Source organism: Labrus bergylta, chromosome 8, assembly GCF_963930695.1.
Source record: "Labrus bergylta chromosome 8, fLabBer1.1, whole genome shotgun sequence".
NCBI lineage: Eukaryota > Metazoa > Chordata > Actinopteri > Labriformes > Labridae > Labrus > Labrus bergylta.
Window position 1 is genome coordinate 26,372,381 of NC_089202.1, and position 19,431 is coordinate 26,391,811.

Below are 19,431 nucleotides of genomic sequence, written 5' to 3' on the forward strand. Positions count from 1 at the left end.
CTTTAATCCTACATTTCATGCTGCCAGACAACACAGTGTTATTCCTCTTTACTTTTCTCTGTCATGGTGTCACTCAGGTCATATCTCGTTTCTCTTCTTTGCCGTGTTAAGTATCTCCATACTATATATAAACTCTGGGGGCGAGGACCGCTGAGCCGTGAATAAATAGTATTTAAATGAGTTTCCAGCCGCCACACTTATCAACACCTGGTCGTACGCTGTGATCAGCCAGATACGCACGTTTCATAGGTCCCACGTGGACGCTGTCGTACGATGATTTCTACACCCAAATCTGCGCTGGTTTCTACACCAGATTGATAAGTGAGGGCCAAAGTGTTTTTGTGTCATTCCGCTTTCCCAAGGTGCAGTTGTCGTCTTCTTTTGTTGCGCACACTTTGGGGAAATAGTAAATGAACTTGTGCCCACCTTCCTGCCCTCGTATGTATTGGTCTAAAGAGAAGGTGTGGTCAGGCACACAGGTGTAGCATTCCTACACTGAGGACACAAAAAAAGTGACTGCGCCAGAAACCGACTGAAACCTGGTCTAAAGTCTTAACCTCCATGGCCCAAAGCTGTCCTGCTATTTAGACGGAGCATCAGAGAGATGTGCATAGGTCACCACTTCCACTCAGCTTGTTACACACACAGAGATGCACAACAGCGCTTCTCCTCCTAAGATAAATATCAGTGCGTTTGCTGAAAAAATCAATTCAAAATGAATGGGATAGGACAAAGAGATGAGTGGGGCTCTTGTTTCACTTTCTGTTGTCCATTAGTGAATCAATCTGGTGATGTCAGAGCAGGAGTAAATGCAACTAGTGGACCTGTCGGATTATGTCAGCGTGTCTGGAGATTTGGTAATAAATCGAGTTATGCTGCTGTGACTCTTTCGTATATTTAATGTCTGTCTTCATTTGGTAAGGCACTTATTGTTTCTGATGAGCTTGTAGCGCTTTTCCAGTCTTCTGACAACTCAAAGCACTTTTACATCGCAGGTCAAACCTACCCAGTCACACCCAGTCACACGCTGGTGGCAGAGGTTGCTATTTAAAGTGTTCATAAGTATTAAAAAATCCCATTCATGCACATTCACAAGCGTCGCGCCCCCCCCAAAGCAGCCGGAGCAAATTGGGGTTAAGTGTCTTGCCCAAGGCCACATCAGACATGTGGCTGCAGGAGCTGGGGATCGAACACCCGACCCTCCGGTGAGAGACGACAGACTCTACCACTGAGGCACAACCGCTCAATCAGATATACCCGGGTTCGCGTCCCACCTCTGCCTTCTTTCCCGCATGTCGTTCCCCACTCTCTCCCTGGTTTCCGACTCTGTCCACTGTCCTATCGCTCCATTAAAGGCACAAAAAGCCCAAAAATAATAATAATAATAATAATAACACATCAAACATCTCTGAAACAAGTATTACTCTATTGATTCCAGAAAGCAGATTTTCATAAAGTACAAAAAATAAGAAACAATTTTTTTAAAGCAGCAAAAGGCTGAAAAAAAGTAACGCTGATCATGCTCCAGAATAAACTGGCTCCTACATTTCCCATGCAACAGTTTGATGAAAGCTTTCATCAGACCCTCCGTGTCAGCTTAACACATCTTTCAATTCACAGTTTATCACACAGGCCTTTCCTCTCGCCTCTCTCCTTAATGCGTCAGACGGCTGATTGAACAAAGTGGATGATGACAGACAACAGCGTCTGAAAATGATTTACAACCCTTTTTTTCTTAAACATCTCCTGCACAGACCGCCGTCTCCTCTGCACAGCAAGGACATGTCTTTTTCATTGGGTGTTCATTTAACCAGCCTTGATTTGTTTAGCTGAACAGTCAGCCGGCCAGACTGCCTATCTGCTCTGATTCAGTTGTTGATATGATGGCTGAGGTTACTGAGTTTGAGACGTTATTTTGGCTCAGCCTGTCGGCACTGCCCGCCCGCCTGCTGAGATCCCTCGCTAGGTTGGCTAGGTAGCGTGTGGGCGTGTGTGTGTGAGCATGTGTGTGGATGGGTATTTTCTTTTTGTGTGGTTGCGTGAGCATGTGTGTTTCACGTGTACTTGTCTGTGTAGCGTGCACGTGTGTGTGTGTGTTGCCTGTACCTTATTCATGTGTGTGGGCGTTTGCGTGGGCAGAGCGTTAAAGCCGACAGTGAGCAGGCAACCTGAGGACATATTTATGAGGTTTTTCTCTGTCGACGCTAACCAGTGAATATTAACCTGATGCTCTCTCAGCACCTTAAGCTGCAAAACACACACAGGCAACATTTTCAAATTTTCTTTCTCATCTGAATTATGTGCTGATAAGTCTGTTATGGAGGAAAGTGCACCGAGAAAATGGGAGAAGGGCTAGGTCATACTGCGCCATTATTGCCGTCAGGTGATTTCATCATGATAAAGTTATCATCCATCTTGTATCTAAATGGATGTAGACTCATGTAAGCCCGATAATGTATTAGCTCAAGGCCTCATAAAGTGCAAACCGAGGCCATTAACTCAGCAGGACTCACCCTGTCAGCCCCTGCTCAATTTATTCCCATCTAATTACACAGGATGTATATTAAAATGATGAACGTATTCAAAACGTGCTGTTTGTTAATACAGACTGACACAGTTGTGTAAGAATGTGAGTGTGAAAGCAAAAATTGGATTCATCCTTTTGTGAACACAAGGGGGCTGGAATCAAGCAGTCAGACTACACAGAATATATTGTAAGAGAAGTCTGAGGACACAGTTCCTGTCTTCTTTTTTGGAAAAAAAAAAAAGAAAAAAGTGTCATCACGTGATGTTGAAGTGAACATTTTGTTCCGAAAAGATATTTCTGAGCAGCAGAGGCAGAGGGAGGAAGAGACAGACTTCACCTGCATGAAAGGGTTGAAATCGACAAAATGAAATGTTAGACCATGCGCTACATTTTACCTCTGTAGTGCTGAAATAATGAACTCTTCTTTTATATTGATCTCAATCAAACAGAGACCCACCATTTCTGACTCTTTGCAATCAGTGAAGAAACCATTTGATTTCCTTAAACATTATGTGAGGGATCATGATTAGACTTCAACAGTGGTGACGAGATGAGAGGTAATACTCTTTACACTTTACATACTGACCATGCAGACGACCAGATAGACTCTGGAGATATTCTTCAGAGGTGAGTCAAGACAAGAATATAATAATTATTAGTGATTCATGTAGATGAATGGTGGCGGGAGCTAAGTCTGTATAGGGACTTGGGTTGGGAACTGGAGGGTCGCCGGTTCAACTCCTGGTGCGGACCAAAAATATGGAAGTTGTTCTGGTAGCTGGAGAGGTGCCAGGGCTCTTCCTGAGTACTGCCAAGGTGCTGCCCTTGAGCAAGGCACTGAACCCCCCAACCGTTCTGGTGTGCTCTCTGCATAGCAGTTTGTATCAGCCCCGCCCACTCTGACGTCTCTCCACTAATGTCCACAGGTCCTGTGTGGCCTATGGTTGTGAGAAGCATGTCTATAAAATAACAGAGTGTAAACCAGAATTTCCCTCAGGGATTAATAAAGTTTTGTTTATTTATTATTTAATGAAAAAAATGTATATATTCAGTCGTCTTGATTAAAGGTCTTGTATAACGTTCCTCTATTAGCGAGCATGATCAGGTGCTGTACGAGCTGCATGTAATTGTCAGTGACCTATCACATTGGCAAAAAAAAAAAAAAAAAAAGTCTTAATATTTGTAAACGTATTTCACAATGCAACTAATCTGTGAAGCAACCTCTGCCATCAGTGTGTGAATGGGTTGGTGTGACCTGTGGTGTAAAAGCACTCTGAGTAGTCAGAAGACTATCTCTATACAAGCTCGAGTCCATAGACCATTTTACTATTTACAGGATGAGCAAAACCGCGTTGCGAAGCGGAGGGGTCTTGATCTCTGTTGGAGTTCCATTCTGCCCTCTTATTAGACGGCTAATTATTTAGGAAATCAATAACCTGTCTGTGTCCGTCTGTCTTTAATAATAGCGATATAGAAATAGTTAATCTGTAGGCTGATGGTGTCTTTGCTTTTGTAGGTCTTTTACAGGGAACTACAGAAATAGCCGCCGGCTTCATAACCAGATAGGAACTCCTCAAAGAAGCCTTAAGTGTTTACTTCAGGTCTTCCATTCACTGTAAAGGTTTCTCTGACATGTTTTTTCTTCACCTCCTTCACACGCGTGCTGTTCTTCGTCTTCCTTTTTTTCCTCACTTGACTTTTCCTGTCTTTCCTTTTTTTTTTTTTTTGCCCTGGTAGGCTGATGTTGATTGAACCCGACTTATTTCCGCAGCTTGATAAGAGTGGACGAGGTCCTTCAGAGTCTTTGATCATGACTGCGTGTGCAGAATATTACTAGTCATAGCAGCAGTCTGCAGCTTAGAATAACAGCCATACAATGCAGTCGTTGACCAATCAGAATTGAGTATTCAACAACAAAGTTTTGTGATAAGTGCTGCTATCAATCCTACTTTACCTCGCTGCTCAGTCTCAACATCAACAGAGGATTCAAACACATACCACACTGCAGGTCTTGTAAATTTAAACAGTTACCTGCATCTGCTGTCTGTGTTGATTCTTTCAGCACCACTGATGCAGCCGGTCATGTGACCATGGCAACCACAGAAACCAATCCAAAATAATTGGAGGAGCTAAATTTACTCTTGCCTGAGTATTTTTGAATTCTACAGCAGTCAAGAGCAAAACTTTTGCGCAGGTCTGCCATTTTTATTCCCACTAGTGAAGGAGTGAAGTCGTCCCGGGAGGGGCTCATTGCATTTAAAGAGACACACACACCAAAACGGAGCGTTCTGAGAGAGCTGGTTTATACAGGGTCACAAACCTCCTCTTGTGCTTGATTCATGTTATATTTTGACCAAAGAACAGCACAGATGTTTTATTTAGACCACAGGGGGACTGTTTGAAAAGGTGGAAAAGGGGGTATAATATGTCCTCTTTAAATAAATACCTATGTACTAATTCTGCATTTAATATTCACAACATAACTAAAGAGGTCTCTGATTTACTCTTGGTTGCTTTCACACAGCATTGTACCTTTGGTTCCCCTTGATTATTAGTTTGACCCATCTGTCACCCAGCTGCCACCCCAAGAGGCCTTTCAAGTTTTAATAATTTATCTCCTTATTCTAAACATACATCCAAACAACTACACAGAGAAAAGTGTCACAAAACAACACTCTACGGGTTCCTCCATCATCATATTTTGAAGCATTGTGCCACTCATCCAGCTATAATACGGACAAGTTGGGATTGAGATCAACCAGCAGAATGTTCCTTTAACCTCCTGTGATGTCTACGTCGCCTCTCTCTCTCTCTGAGCAGTTTAAAAACTTCTCCTCCACAGCACCGTCAGTGATTGGCAACTCCACAGGGTCCCTTTTATGGGACCTAATAAACAGAATGAAATATTGCTTAACAGTGACGGACTGTAAAAATTTACGGCCATGTCAGTGAATAGACTGCTAGTGTACAGTAGGGCGCAATATACGGCAGTTAAACCGTTTAATGACCAAGACAATCAATTGTTCAAACAGTGGCCTTACTGTATGTACGCTGACTTCTTTTGCTGTAAGTGAAAGGCTGATTATGCGACTTTCAGAGCAGATTTTGAGGCTAAAACAAATTCTCTCTTTGGACACACCCCTTTCATCTTAAACGGTTAGTTACAATCCCTCCACCCTCCACCCTCACTTAAGTGTCTGTGAGTGATTGCGGCAGACAAGAGTTGATAGACATCTGAAAACAGTTCAGAGTTGAATTGGTTATCTATTTGTCATTGTAGCACCATTAGCTGACAAAACGAAGGTACTCCTGGAGGAGCCGACGTGCAGCTGGAATGCGGTTAAATTGGGTGTGATGTCATTCCCATCTCTGAGATACGATTTCCAGGTAAATGGAACGACCATCATAGCTGTAGAGGGAGTGGTTCAAACACACACAAGCAAAACCCGTATGAAACCTTTTGGCCTTTTGCCTTTATTGATACTGAAGGTAGAGAGGAAGTGTGGGGAGGAGATTGATGCTTGACGGATGCGCTCAGGACTGTAGCCTCTGTACATAGGACCGATGCTAGCGACGGACCAAAACCATCCGTCCTATCTCAGCATTTTCTAAATCACCTTTTCTGTTCCATTCATCACTTCACATGTGGGATAATCCACATGATGAAGTGTCCGGTGTGTTCTGCCAGGGAGGCAGCAGGAGGCCTCGAGACAAAGTAGACAGAAAGGGTTAAAACACTTTTCTGCCATATAGCGTGACTGCATCACCCTGAGGCAAACACGAGTACATCCACATCCCATGCCCAGGACACACACACACACACACACACACACACACACACACACACACACACACACACACACACACACACACACACACACACACACACACACACACACACACACACACACACACAGAAGAGCAGCAGTGATGCACTGTCTGGACTGCAGAAAGGAGACACAGCCTGAAGGTCTCACTCTCCTCGCTCCATCGTTCTGTCACTGTATCTCTCCCTCCCCTTCACTATGGCTGTCAATTGTGCGAAGTCAGCAGAACTCTGACATACTTAATTATCCTGGTCCAGCCAAAGAGAGGAGAGCGGGGGGGGGGGGGGGGGGGCAGGGGGAGAAGAAATTAGGGAAAAAGAATAGGAGAAAGAGGTGACGAGACAGAATGAGGCAAGGAGACAGAGTTGAGTTGAGGGAGAGGAAGAAAAAGGAGGAGACAAGAGGATAGGAGGAGCAGCGTAGAGGAGAAAGAAAAAAAAAAAAGAGGAGTGAGTCAGAGGCAGCAGGTTGGAAAGATGCCCCAATCCGTCATGGCTCACAGACGCATCTGCAACACATTTATTACGGTAGTGCCCTGCAAAGTTGCTGCTCGCCTCATATCAAGGATGCAAGCTGGAGGGCAGAGACGGAGCAGAGAGCAAGAGAAACGACGGAAATACAGAGACTGATGGAGACCATGGGGACATGAAGCAGACTGACACAGACAATTCACAGTTGCCATGGAAAATGCAGAGCACAATTCTGATCTGCAGCATCTAGCAGCATTTTAATCCATGTTTATTGCACTTAAATTAATAATGAAAATCAAATGATATGTCATAAACATACTGTGGGAAAACATTACTTAAAGGGTGAAAATATAGATTTAAAATATGAGTTATATGAGAACATCTGTGTGGAGCATATCTGTCTGTATGAAACATTTATAACGTCTTAAAACCATTAGAGAATATTCTCTGTAACATTTTTAAAAGGGAATTCCGAAATCACATTAAACACAGCGTCTAATTTAGACATCACATCTGCATTGCACCTGTATGAAGAAAGTGCTAATAAAGAGACTCTCTGAACGTCTTACATGCACCTTTCAGACTCGGATGTTTTACATCAAACCTTACAGCAAAGAAACAGCAAATCCCTTGATGCAGTGTGCACTTTTCCCTTTATATGTGTGGGTAAACCTGTTCTATTTTTCCTTCCTCACTGGTGCATGATTTAAACTGAAATCATTCATAATACACACTGAGCCTGTCATAAAAGAAGGCTTTTTTTTCATATTTCATCCTTCATAATAAGCCAAAGGCTACTGCCAATTCCAGAACGTTCTCATTGCTTTATAATAATTTAGTGTTACCATATCCTTTTCATTTTGCATGATTTGAAAGAATGCACCAGACACCTATGAGAAGCAGCTAAAACATGAACATGCACTGAGTCAGTGCAGACCCCGGCAGGGTTCAAAACGAGAGCTTTCAGTCGTTTGAGCCAGTGAGGAAAAAAAGACATGTTAGTAGTGTAAATGGTGTAAAATAAACCTTAATCATGTCATGCAATTTGACACGCACTTGATAATCTATTGCTTGGCACTGAAGAGCTATTAGAAAAAGGGTGATATCACATAGGTGCAGGGCAGTGCAAATACAGAATAAGGAAGAAGAAATGCCAGCACTATAGCTCAAATGCTACAAAAAGTTTTAATACCACTACAATCACAATGTTTTGACCAGAGGTCTCCTTCATTCGTAAACTTTTAATGGCATTTGAGCAAGTGTGCAGGCATGTCTTCTTCTGTGATGCACTGTTTATCATCTGTGCTTTAGAAGTGTAAGATATCATATACTCCAGAACATTTAAATCCCATTCAGGCCCCGTTTCTAAGAGGACGCAAAAGCACGCATTACACCCTCGATTCAAATTTCTGCAATTTCTGGTTAAATGGATGCAAAACATCATCAATACTTTCTTTTTCGATAAGTAATCAAGGCTTTCAAAGAACAACAGTGACTCAGATGGTGTTTACTACGTCCATGATCTGACGGTCATGACAGGTGCGCGTGACCGGTCTGTTCACCAGGGACCACATGAGGGACAAATAACAACAACGCTATTTTTTACTGGACAGTACCTGCATCCCCCTTAATCTCAGATGCACCCTGAGTCAGTTTGTTCCAGAACCGAGCCTGATCCCATTTAACTTATCTTAACATGAGAGCTTCACGGCTGCCTCGAGTTTTAATTCATCTCAATTAGGTCAAATGATCATTACACAATCAGCTCATGAGTTTCTAACTTTCCGAGACAAGTAAGCTGAACCTGGTAAAGCACGATGTGTTCAAGTGTTCAATAGTGTTCAGGCTGATTTGCTGTTTTCATTCTGTGTTTCCCAGTTTGAAGGCCTACAGCTGCTGCTCTCAGAGCCACTCTGCACCAGAGTTAGTACTATCACAAGCAAAGTGGCTCACAGTGACCTTGTTTATATCCAGATAAACTGATGATGTTACCAACATCCATTATGTGTATCACAAAGATACAAGTGTCATCCTAACAAGTATCAACATCAACTGTAGGAGGCTGCTAATGAAGCAGACTGATATGAATACTTGTGCCTTTATATGACATTAAAAGCAGCAAAGATAGCAGCAGGAATGAGATTTCTATACCTTCAATGTCTGTCACTGTCGCTGGAGGGTCGGTGTTAAATGGAGCAAATCCCAGCATCCGGACCAGGATTACCTTAATTAAAGATTCATATGTAGTGATATGTTTGACCGATAAAGGAAGGCAAGACGAGATGTATCATCAGAAAACAGTGTTTACACATTGTAGTGGCAATTTCTTCTTGTGTGTCATATACAAATTGTCACTTGTGTCATAGGAGCCAACCTGTTCGTTCCTGATGCGTGTCCACTTAAAAATACTCACAGATCCGTTGTTTCACTTGATTTCTTATTTTATTCATAGTTCCACTTGTTTCCAGAACAGATCCAAAATGAATATATCAAAACTCATAACGAAAGGTCACGATCAAAAAACATTTGCTGCGTGGCTCCTTAACCTCCACCACAGTCCACAAACAAAACAATCGACTTTTTTCTCACCACCTGTGCATCGCACCCAAATTAATTAACTGGGCTCCACCCATAACACAAAATACCTGCCAAAATAAATCCATTACTCACCATAAAGGTTTCCATGTCAAATCAAGTACTTCTCATAAATACTTATTTATAACAACACAAAAAATATACTCTAACACAAACTTAAATCATACTTCTGAAACTAAAGTTACCATGGTTAAAATGGCCTCTACACACATGTACAGGGCAAGTTCAGCAAAGTAGTAAGCTGTACTGCTTTGTCCACAGGGGGTTGCCAAAACTGACCCAAACTTGAAGTTACTAAAAGTTTCTTTCAGTAACAGTCAATCAAAAACGTGTCATGATTCATTCAACCCTTTCAAATTCAAAGTAAAACATTACAGACGGATGTAAATAGCTTTTGAGGTGTTAAAGAAACAAACTGTAATTAAAAGATATGTGCATTTTAAATGCTCCTATGAGCAATTTTAAGCTGGTTATGAAACCGACTTAGAATAAGATTGTTGCCTCTTTACTTCCAATATAATTATTAATTATTTTTAATTTCTGAAACTGCCGATGTGGGGTAGATGTCCGACATCGTGGATAAACGGTGAGGCTGATGAGAGCGTCAACACTTTTGTAGAAATATGCTCATGCTGCAATACTGAAATGTTGACATTTGATTTAGTTAAAAGAAAAGTCAATGTATCAACAAAAGCATGTTTTTACAATGTGGGTGTCTGAATTAAAGGCCTATGTCCACTAACAACTGGCAGCACCCAGGACCTCAATTTCAGAGCTTTTCTCACTGGCACTTACTGTTGCTAGGTTACGAACGTTTTCCATGCGGCACTTCCACTTTTCTGTTCAGTTTTCAATTGCTCTTTTTGTTTCATATTTTTTTATTCAAGGATATTTTGAAAAAAGAAAACGTTAAAACAATGAAAGGAAAGGTGACCTGACCTGTCATCAGCTGTAGCTACAGACAAAAAGTTTATAACCTCTCAAAACAAGTCTGGTTGATTTGAATAAACCTCGTGAGCTAAAGGTCTGTAGGTTTTCCTCCGCCATTGTTGTTGACAAAGTAGTTATCATGAGTACCAACCCTTGATGATTTTGATTAGGCAGTGAGGGAGAAGCGACATTGATCCAAAAGTTTAACTGTTTTCAAGTGAGAGCCCTGTGTGTGTGTGTGTGCGTGTGCGTGTGCGTGTGTGTGTGTGGGGGGGGGGGGGGGGGCTTGATAAAAAAACAGCCGACCCCATGGAGTTCTTTTTCCGTTAAGGATGAATCGGTTTGTTTAAAAATAGGTGATGCTCATGCAAAAAAAAAAAAAAAAAACTGCAGCAACATGCTTCATTTATGAGGATGTATTTCATGTGGTCAGTAAAAACCTTTTTCACCAAATGTTGAACTCATAAATCCAATATTTATAAGACATTTTCATTTTAACCAAAGTGGCAGGTTGACCGACGGTTGACATCCTGCAGTGGTGCTTTCCAAAAATCCTTTTAAGACTAAGCTTCAATAACTCTTAAGATGTTTAATATAATGTATATTTTACCCCCCCCCCCCCCCCCCCCACTCATTGATGATAAATAGGCCGAGTATAATCTCCAGATTGAAAATCAATACTGGGACTCCTGCAGCCTGTCCACTGTGATGGTGAAATAGAGAGACTTTAGCTTTAGGACTGGAGGACATGCAGGGGTCCATGTTTCCTTTTATGGCTCTACTTCTTGCCTTCATACAAGCAGTACTATATGAGCAATGTGCCGCAGCATGTTACGACATAAACAGCCTCTTTTTTAATGTGTTATCATGCTGCTGGTCTGACAGCTGTGACTGCAGCTACAGCAGCCCACTGACTCTCATTTACACACACACACACACACACACACACACACACACACACACACACACACACACACACACATCCAAACAGACGCCCAAGGACACTTTGGTAGCCACAGACCCAAAAACACACTCTCACACACACACACACAGAGCAAGAAACATGTATCCGTCCCCCAGTCTGTCACTGGCAGTCGACAACTACAACACTTTGTTATATCACAGGCACACACACACACACACACACACACACACACACACACACACACACACACACACACACACACTCACACACACACGCTCACACACATTTGTCAAAGTGCAATTCACGTCACACATTTTCTGTCTGAGTCTGCATGAGCAGTTTTCTTCCACGCCGTGGGATTTGGTTTCTTCTTGTTAGAGAAGAGTGCAGCAGTTGAAAGTAACGGGAAATAGGAGTAATAATAATAATAAAAAAAATGTCTCTCGGCTTTTTATTTCTTCGAATCGAAAGATTTCCTTTTGAGACCTTCTGATGGGAAACGTTGAGAGTCAATATCACACGTCTCGTCATACTTCACAGGTGTCAGAATACAGAGGTCAGAGCGGTTTGTTGTATGGGTATAGATTTTAGTTTGACTCTTTCTCTCATCCTATACCTACATGTCCCTGCTTTCTTATCTTATTATTAGTATCATGTTCATTCTCAAACCTCTTATTATACACACAATCTTATCATCAACCCCCAGCCTTCTCCTCCTCCTCATCACCATCCTCCTCCTCTCCTCCTCACTGCCTCTTCCCTTTCTTCCCTCTCTTCCTCTTCCTGTCTTTTGTTGCCTGGCCATCTGTCTGGTTTTCTTTCTGCTCTTCTTCTCTTTTCCTCTCTCCTCTCTCCTCCTCCTCCTCCTGCTCGTCTTTCACCCTAGAGCAGACTTTTCCCGTGCTCGCGTGTAGAGGCAGACTGGGCTGACCGCTTGTCTGACTTACAGACGAACATCAGAGGAGATGAAATATAGACGGAGATGAGAGGCAAACGAGATGATGAAGAGAGAGTGAGAGACAGTGGGAAAGTGCTTGTAATGCAAATGATGATGTACAGTAATGGGATGGGCTTAGTTTGCCTGCAAAGTTTGTCCTTGGTGTCAGTGCTTACCTACAGCAGAAAAATGCTCAGTAATTGTGTTTTAAACACATGCTCAAAACTCCTGAAAATGTCCTGAAATATGTTGAGTAAGCAGCATGTTTGAATGCAAACGGACACATTTTCAGTCTAACTTTATGGAGAATTTTTCCTGCCAGCCCGCTTGTTCAAATTTCCAGGTGAGTCCGGGGTGGGGTGATGACATGCATGTCATGCGACCAATGCGCAACTGGTGTGATCGTGTATGCATAGACGCTGCAAATGCTTGTCTTTAACAGAACCCACCCGTATACCTGTGATCTGCTAACTCCCTATGAGCCACACCGCTGCCTAGGATCTTCCAGCAGGGCCTTTTCGTAGTTCCTAAAACTTGACTTGTAACAACAGGTGACAGAACCTTTGCAGTTCGGGTACAAATGTATGTCCAATTCATTGAAGATAGGTGGCGATGTGCCCCCCTTTTCAGGTAGTTACTAACAGACCTTCTTCCAGTTGACCTATTACATCACATACAAAACAATCGACGAACAAGGAAACAGTTTTCCTTCCATCCATGTACTTCAATATTTTTTAACTCCTTTAGCTGACACAACGTAATCTGCGTCTCCAAGTCTGTCTATAAATGCATGGAGTGTTGCTGGTGAGGGTGGCAAAGAAGAACAGTAGAGGGGATAAAGAATGGATAAAAGAGCAAAACAACAGAGAGAGTATGGAGAGAGGGGAAGAAGACAAGACGGGCGAGTAACAGGGAGTAATAGGACCGGGAAAGGACGGGCCGGAGAGGAGTCTAGACAGACGATGAGAGTAATACATTGGACAAAATGAAACACAGAGTGAGAAGACGAGAGGCTGGGCAAGCCACTGAGGCTTCACTAATTGCCACTCAGAAGAAGGGGAGAGAGTTTGTTCCGAAGAACGGTCATGCTGCTCTGTTCTTTGAATCAGATCTCTGTTCCTGCCCTCCCCCCCCACACCCCCCCACACCCCCCCACACCGTCTAGACAAGAGTAGAACAAGCTGTTCTTGTTATGGGAGGAAGAGGGAGAAAATGTGCACTGTCATTAGGTTGCTCACTGCCAGCCGGGCAAATCGGAAGGACTCACACTGGGATATCTGGCCTGCAAGGTGTTTGTTGGTGTGTGTGTGTGTGTGTGTGTCTCTATTGTGTTGCACGCTCAGGTACAAGCTGTCTGGGATAGTGTGCTGATTCACTGCAACAGAACACGCCTTCCAACCTCCCAAACTGATTAATGTGATTAAAACGTGTGCTTCCTCTTTTCCTGTTGAGAGTTCTTTTTTTTCTTCTACCTTCTCCTCTACAAGAACAATTCATGGAGAAGAATCCCAATGATGTTCTTACTAGGGATGACTTAACAATCATCTAAATTCAGACTAACGATTAGTCTAATGGTGAATGGACTTGGGCTTATACAGCACTTTTCTAGTCTTCTGACTACTCAAAGTGCTTTTACACAGCAGGGCACACCTACACATTCACACATTGATGGCACTGGTTGCTATGTAAAGAGGCCATCAGAAGTAACTAAACCCCCTCATAGGCTGCCGACAACACAGCGGGTGCAAATTGGGGTTAAGTGTCTTCTCGGAGAACATATCTGACATGTTGCTGCAGGAGCTGGGGATCGAACCCCCCTCCCCCCCACGGCCTTCCAGTTGAGAGACGACCGACTCTACCAACTGAGACACAGCAGCCACACTCCAAAAACCATCAATATTCAACACAATATCTTAAAACATTGTCTGGGGGTAAACTCTGTTATTGGTTTGCAGAGTGTGGCTAACGTTAGCAGTGCTAACGCGGCTAGCCTTCGGTCCTTCCTTATGCTTCACATCCACATGCTCTTCCTCCATGTGCTTCTGCATCGCTCAGGTGGATATGCCACTTTAACCTGTCACAGCCGACATACATTTTCATCTCAATTTTCTACAGTTGATCAAAATTCTCCCACGACAGGTTTTCTGTTCACTGTGCTTGTTTACATCTAGGTAGTAGAGCAGGCAGAGCATGGCCCATTAGCAGAAGCTGCTGCGTGGCTACAGTCCCAGCTAGTGTGGCTGCGATTTGTCACATACATGATTAAATATTACAGAGGGATAGTTCAGTTTTGTCTGCCTCAATAATGGCCCTAAAATTAAGTACTAATTTGTGTGAACTACATGTTTCATGACTAGCATTTTTGGTATTTAAAAATAAATAAAAAACATTAACCAATACTGGGTGCCTTGGACTTTTTCGTTGTTGCCGTGGTATTGTAACAGGTAACACAATCATTTGATTTTTATTGTGGAAGTTTGAGATTCTGCTATCGAGACACTCCCACATGTTTGTGTTTCATTCATTTAGATTAAAGTTTATTCTCAAGCAGCATCACTCGCCTTTGTCCTCGTTCTTCAAATCTAATTGTGTGACAGCAGAGAAATAGTTGCGGGAGGCACAAAAACAATGATGTTGTTGTCCACAATATGGCGCATTGTGTTGTATTATATGTTTCTGTGCCTTGTTTCTCATGTATTATATAAAAGTTTCACAGTTACGTCTTTGGATTTTCATTGAAGTTTGCACAAACACATTTCTTTATAAGCTTTGATTTGACACGCAAATATTCAGACAAGCCTCGCTGTTACGTCTGTCTTGGTTTCTGCAGTCAGACTTACCAAATTTGTATTCATCTTTTATGGCTTCTTGAGCTTTTTTTTTTAAGTGAATTTCATTATTTCTTACATTATCAGAACAAAGAAAAACAGGTTTTGCCGCTGAGAAATAAAAATAAGAAATTGTATCCATGGAGATGACATGCAGCATTTAAACAACAGATATGAACCTGCCTCCAGCACTCAGTTATTTGTTATACTTTTAATTTCTATATAATGCTTTTGGCAGAGATAAATAAGAGACATCCTTAACAGTGACACTTTCTGACTTTTCTTGAAAGAAAGTTGTTGTGAAGGTTGGAAAAAGAGCTCTACATTAAATATATTTGAATATCAGTACACCTAAAGAGTTTCTAACCAGGTAATGTTTACACCCCACTGTCTGAATAGAAGATGTGACAACTGAAATATGAAGAACTCACTATTAGGGCTTTCACACTTCTCCTGAAAAACTCCTGATATTTCCAGGAGGAGCTGTATGTGTGAACGCAAACCGATTCATTTTACTTCACCCGGATTTGTATTTTTTCCCACGTCCCGAGTGACCTGATGTGAGAACTCAGCTGGATATTCTCCGGAGAATTCACCTTGAGTCAACGGGAGGGGTGGTGACGTTAGTATCCTGTGACTGCTGAGTGTCTGCATGCTACCGCTACGATCTCCATGCACGTAATTAAACGGCTGCATAACGTTTCTGTTGGACAGTATGTTGTTCTCTGCTCTGCTCAGCTCAACAAGTAGTGTTGATATTCTCAATATAGCATCGTATAGCGGACTCTGTTACTTCGTCCGCTTCTTCTGCGTCATATTCTTTTTTTAGACGCGTCTTACCTCAGGAACCCCTCCCCGGCCCCCCCTCCTGTCTGACAGGGATAGTCTCCTGCTGTAACATAAGTGAACAGCCAGGTGAATGTACTGAGCAGTCCTCCTGAAATGATCTAGATATCTTCAGGAGTGCATTATGTCTCCCTCCAGAAAGAGTTAAGGAGTTTTATTATGAAATCTTCTCTCAGTGCTGCTTGGTTCCAAAGATGATCCGTTATTTTCTTGGCTGTTCATCAATTTTATAAAGTCCATGGACTACGTATTCAACTTCCGACTGAAGTCCTTTTTTTTCCCCCCCACAACTGGTCTCACTAGAAGTCCATTGCTCATGAGTATCCAGATGGAATGACCAAGGTGATATTATCAATGGTGATGGCTGCATGTACCTTCACTTTGAATCTTTTGGTCAAAGGGCCCTCCGACTGTCAAACATACATGTGGGCACGTTTCAGCTGTTTGCCAGGAGGCTTTGGGTCAGCGTTAACATCTCTATATTACTAGATTAATTTAGGGTTAGGTGGAGATAGTATTGCAAATATGACTACCTCCTTCGTTCAGCTTCAGAACACCTCTTCAGAATCGAATGGGAGCTGTCCCTAAGACTATGTCCATGTTTTAAACAGTCTAAACACAATTTCTGCTTCAGCTGCATCAATTTTACTACATTAGTGAAAGCACTCTTTCAAAAAAAGCTTCCTGGAATCATATCCAAGGACCTTATAATAAAATATATGATATAATAGAAGTATTAATAATTTCAATCTAAATATGTTTTGTTTTTAAAACTGTAGTAATTGCAGTTGAACTATAAAAAAATAACACATACAATTCACTGAATGTGTGGGCTGACACAAACCCAAATAAATGTAGCTGTTTCTTAAGCTGTTGTGTAGAATTTATAATAATTGTGCCTGTGAGGGTTTATCATTCAAGTTCCATTTCCAAGTTCTGCTGTCTGCAGAGCCTGTGTGTGTGTGTGTGTGTGTGTGTGTGCGTGCAGCTCTCAGAAAACGGCTGCACTAAACCACACACATCACACTCCGGGGCATACTGACATGGCCTTGCTTTCCAGTGCATCAAACACTTTGTTGTTGTTATTTTCATTTATTATGATTAAAGTTCAGAATGATTATTCATTCCCTGCAGAATATATATATATAAATATAAATATCTACATATTTTTGTTTTCACATTTATAGGTTGGACTTGTTTTTTTTTTTCTAGCAGATAGTGCTAATCAGGCGTTTTAATATTTCGGGGGGGGGGAAGCGTTTTGCTAATAACCGTGACAGAACATCACGGTTTGGGGCTGCGGCACTTCAAAGGCCCGTTTGAAAAGCTGTTTATTTATTTGTTGTTTTGAACGGGAGACCACTTTTCGCCTGACCTTGTTTCTGTGTGATTTCAACACATTAACTCTTCTTTGTGTTGGTGCTTACAGGTAGAAAAAAAAAAACAACATTTCACCTGACCTCGCACATTCTCAGGTGTAGATAACAGGGAGAACACCACAGAACAGTGTTTGAGCGTTTTGCTGTCAGTTTATCAGAGCTTTTATACATTTTAGACTGTGCCTGCATGCACTACCATTGCAGTGACATCGGTGAATGTGTGTGGGTGTATTTAAAAAAATAAATAAATAAATCGAATACACCATTTAGATAAAACATGCAGGCCTTCCAAGTGGTGATTTTTTTTTTGTATTTTGAATTTTTTCACAGTTGGTTGGTTGTCTCGTTTTTCAATGTTTACTGAAGAAAATCTGAAGATCAAGCCGTCCTATTATTCCATAAAGGCAATAGAGATAAATAGTCCTTGAATAAACAAAATGCTGTCAGAATGCAAATGTTAAGCCTTTGATTGCAGCTGAATGAGCTTAAGATTTGAAATAGTTGAGCTGAGAAATATTTTTCCTCTGTCTTCCCTTTCCCTCCGCCCCCCACCCCCCCTACCCAACCCTTCCTTCTCGTTTCCTACAGAGTGCAAGTTCCACTGCACCAATGGGAATTGTTTGCGTCTGGGCTCGCTGATCTGCAACCAGCTGAATAACTGTGGGGACAACAGCGATGAGGAGAACTGCCCTGTGGTCACCCAGCACCCTCCACCGGGCATCTTCAACTGTGAGTGCTTCAGGATGCTGCTCCTCCTCACACCACCAAATAATACAAACAGATTCAGTTTCACCTCCTTCCCTCTCTCTGCTGTTTCTCTCTCCTGTTCTACCTGGCCTCACTTTGTCAAACTCAGTGAGCAGATTCCATTTAGCTCCTGTGGTCAGTTGGATGGGTTGTTTTACTGCAAACTGTCTCTCCATGGAGTAGGATAACATTTTGAAGATAGACCTTTTGTGGCGTGTAGGTGAACTCCACCATCAGTGCCAAATTTACCCCATGAAGCCACATTTTTTTAAATCAAGTCTTCACTGAGCATCAACATGTAACACCATAAACGGGATCTTTGTAACAGACAAACATGCTAAAGAGTAGCCAAAGTTGACTTAGGGCGCGGTCACACTGGCCATCCGTACCGTGCTGTACTCAAGCACGATTGCCCCCCCCCGCTGCACCATTCCCACACTGGCCTCTTGTACATAACGTCTTAATACAACACATGCATGCTTTATGTTTTTATGAAGCGTGCTCAGTTGACAAACAGGCGGACTCTCTCTCTCTCTCTCTCTCTCTCTCTCTCTCTCTCTGTACCGTGCAGAAGCACACCTCTCTGAAGTGTGCTAAAGCCAAGGAAGTGTACCGTGACTGAGCACGGCACGGAGCGGTCACACTGGCCAAACTAACTGGACTTTAGGGGTGAAGCGTGTTTGGGCACGGTACGGATGGCCAGTGTGACCCTTACCCTGTAAGAGCGCATTGAAGGGAAAAACACATCAATGATCGATTGAAATGCAAATGCAAAAACACTGTGCAGCTCTGTGTCAAAGACTAGGACTAAGGCAGTAAAAGTTCAACATGTTATTCATACTAGAAATGAAGAACAGTTTCTTAAGCTTTTATTCATTTGTGTTGCCCAAAGCACAAACATTTTGTTAGGTTAAATTAAACCCAGGTATATGACACTGCAGTAACATTTTCTGTGAACTTCTTATCAAGCCTACTCTTACTCCTCTTTCTAACACTACTGCCATTCAATAAAGACAATATTTCCTGTGTGTATCAGCCTGTGTAAAATGTAAACATGCACGTGGCTCTGCAGATATTCCAGCACGATGCTCAAGGCCGACACTCAGTTGCATGATCCAGATTTCTGAGTGGATTTATTCACGCTATCAGCAGCAAATTATCCCGTTGCTGGTTTATTTTGTGGCTACACACATGGGCTGTTAATGGGGCGGATGATGTTTCCTTTTAGCCTGTAGGGCACATAGAGTGTAGAGTCATGTCGGTCACATGCAGACATTGAGGGCTGGTGACATATACATTAAGCATAGCTTTGTACATCACTTGAAACAGATGATGACATTTAAGTAACACAAATGCAAGCCACACGTTTAGTTGCAATGTTTATGAAATAAGGTGTCGCTTCACCTGTAATCCCTCTCTC

The 19,431-nt window shown here is 42.3% G+C and overlaps 1 protein-coding gene across 1 annotated transcript in view; it reads left to right on the forward strand.

Moving 5' to 3' along the window:
* Positions 1-19,431, forward strand: part of LOC109987407 (low-density lipoprotein receptor class A domain-containing protein 4) — a 218,436-nt gene that overhangs the window by 86,068 nt on the left and 112,937 nt on the right. The window contains exon 4 of the mRNA XM_020638479.3: positions 17,853-17,993. Coding sequence (XP_020494135.1) covers positions 17,853-17,993 — 141 coding nt within the window. The remainder of the gene's footprint in view (positions 1-17,852; positions 17,994-19,431) is intronic.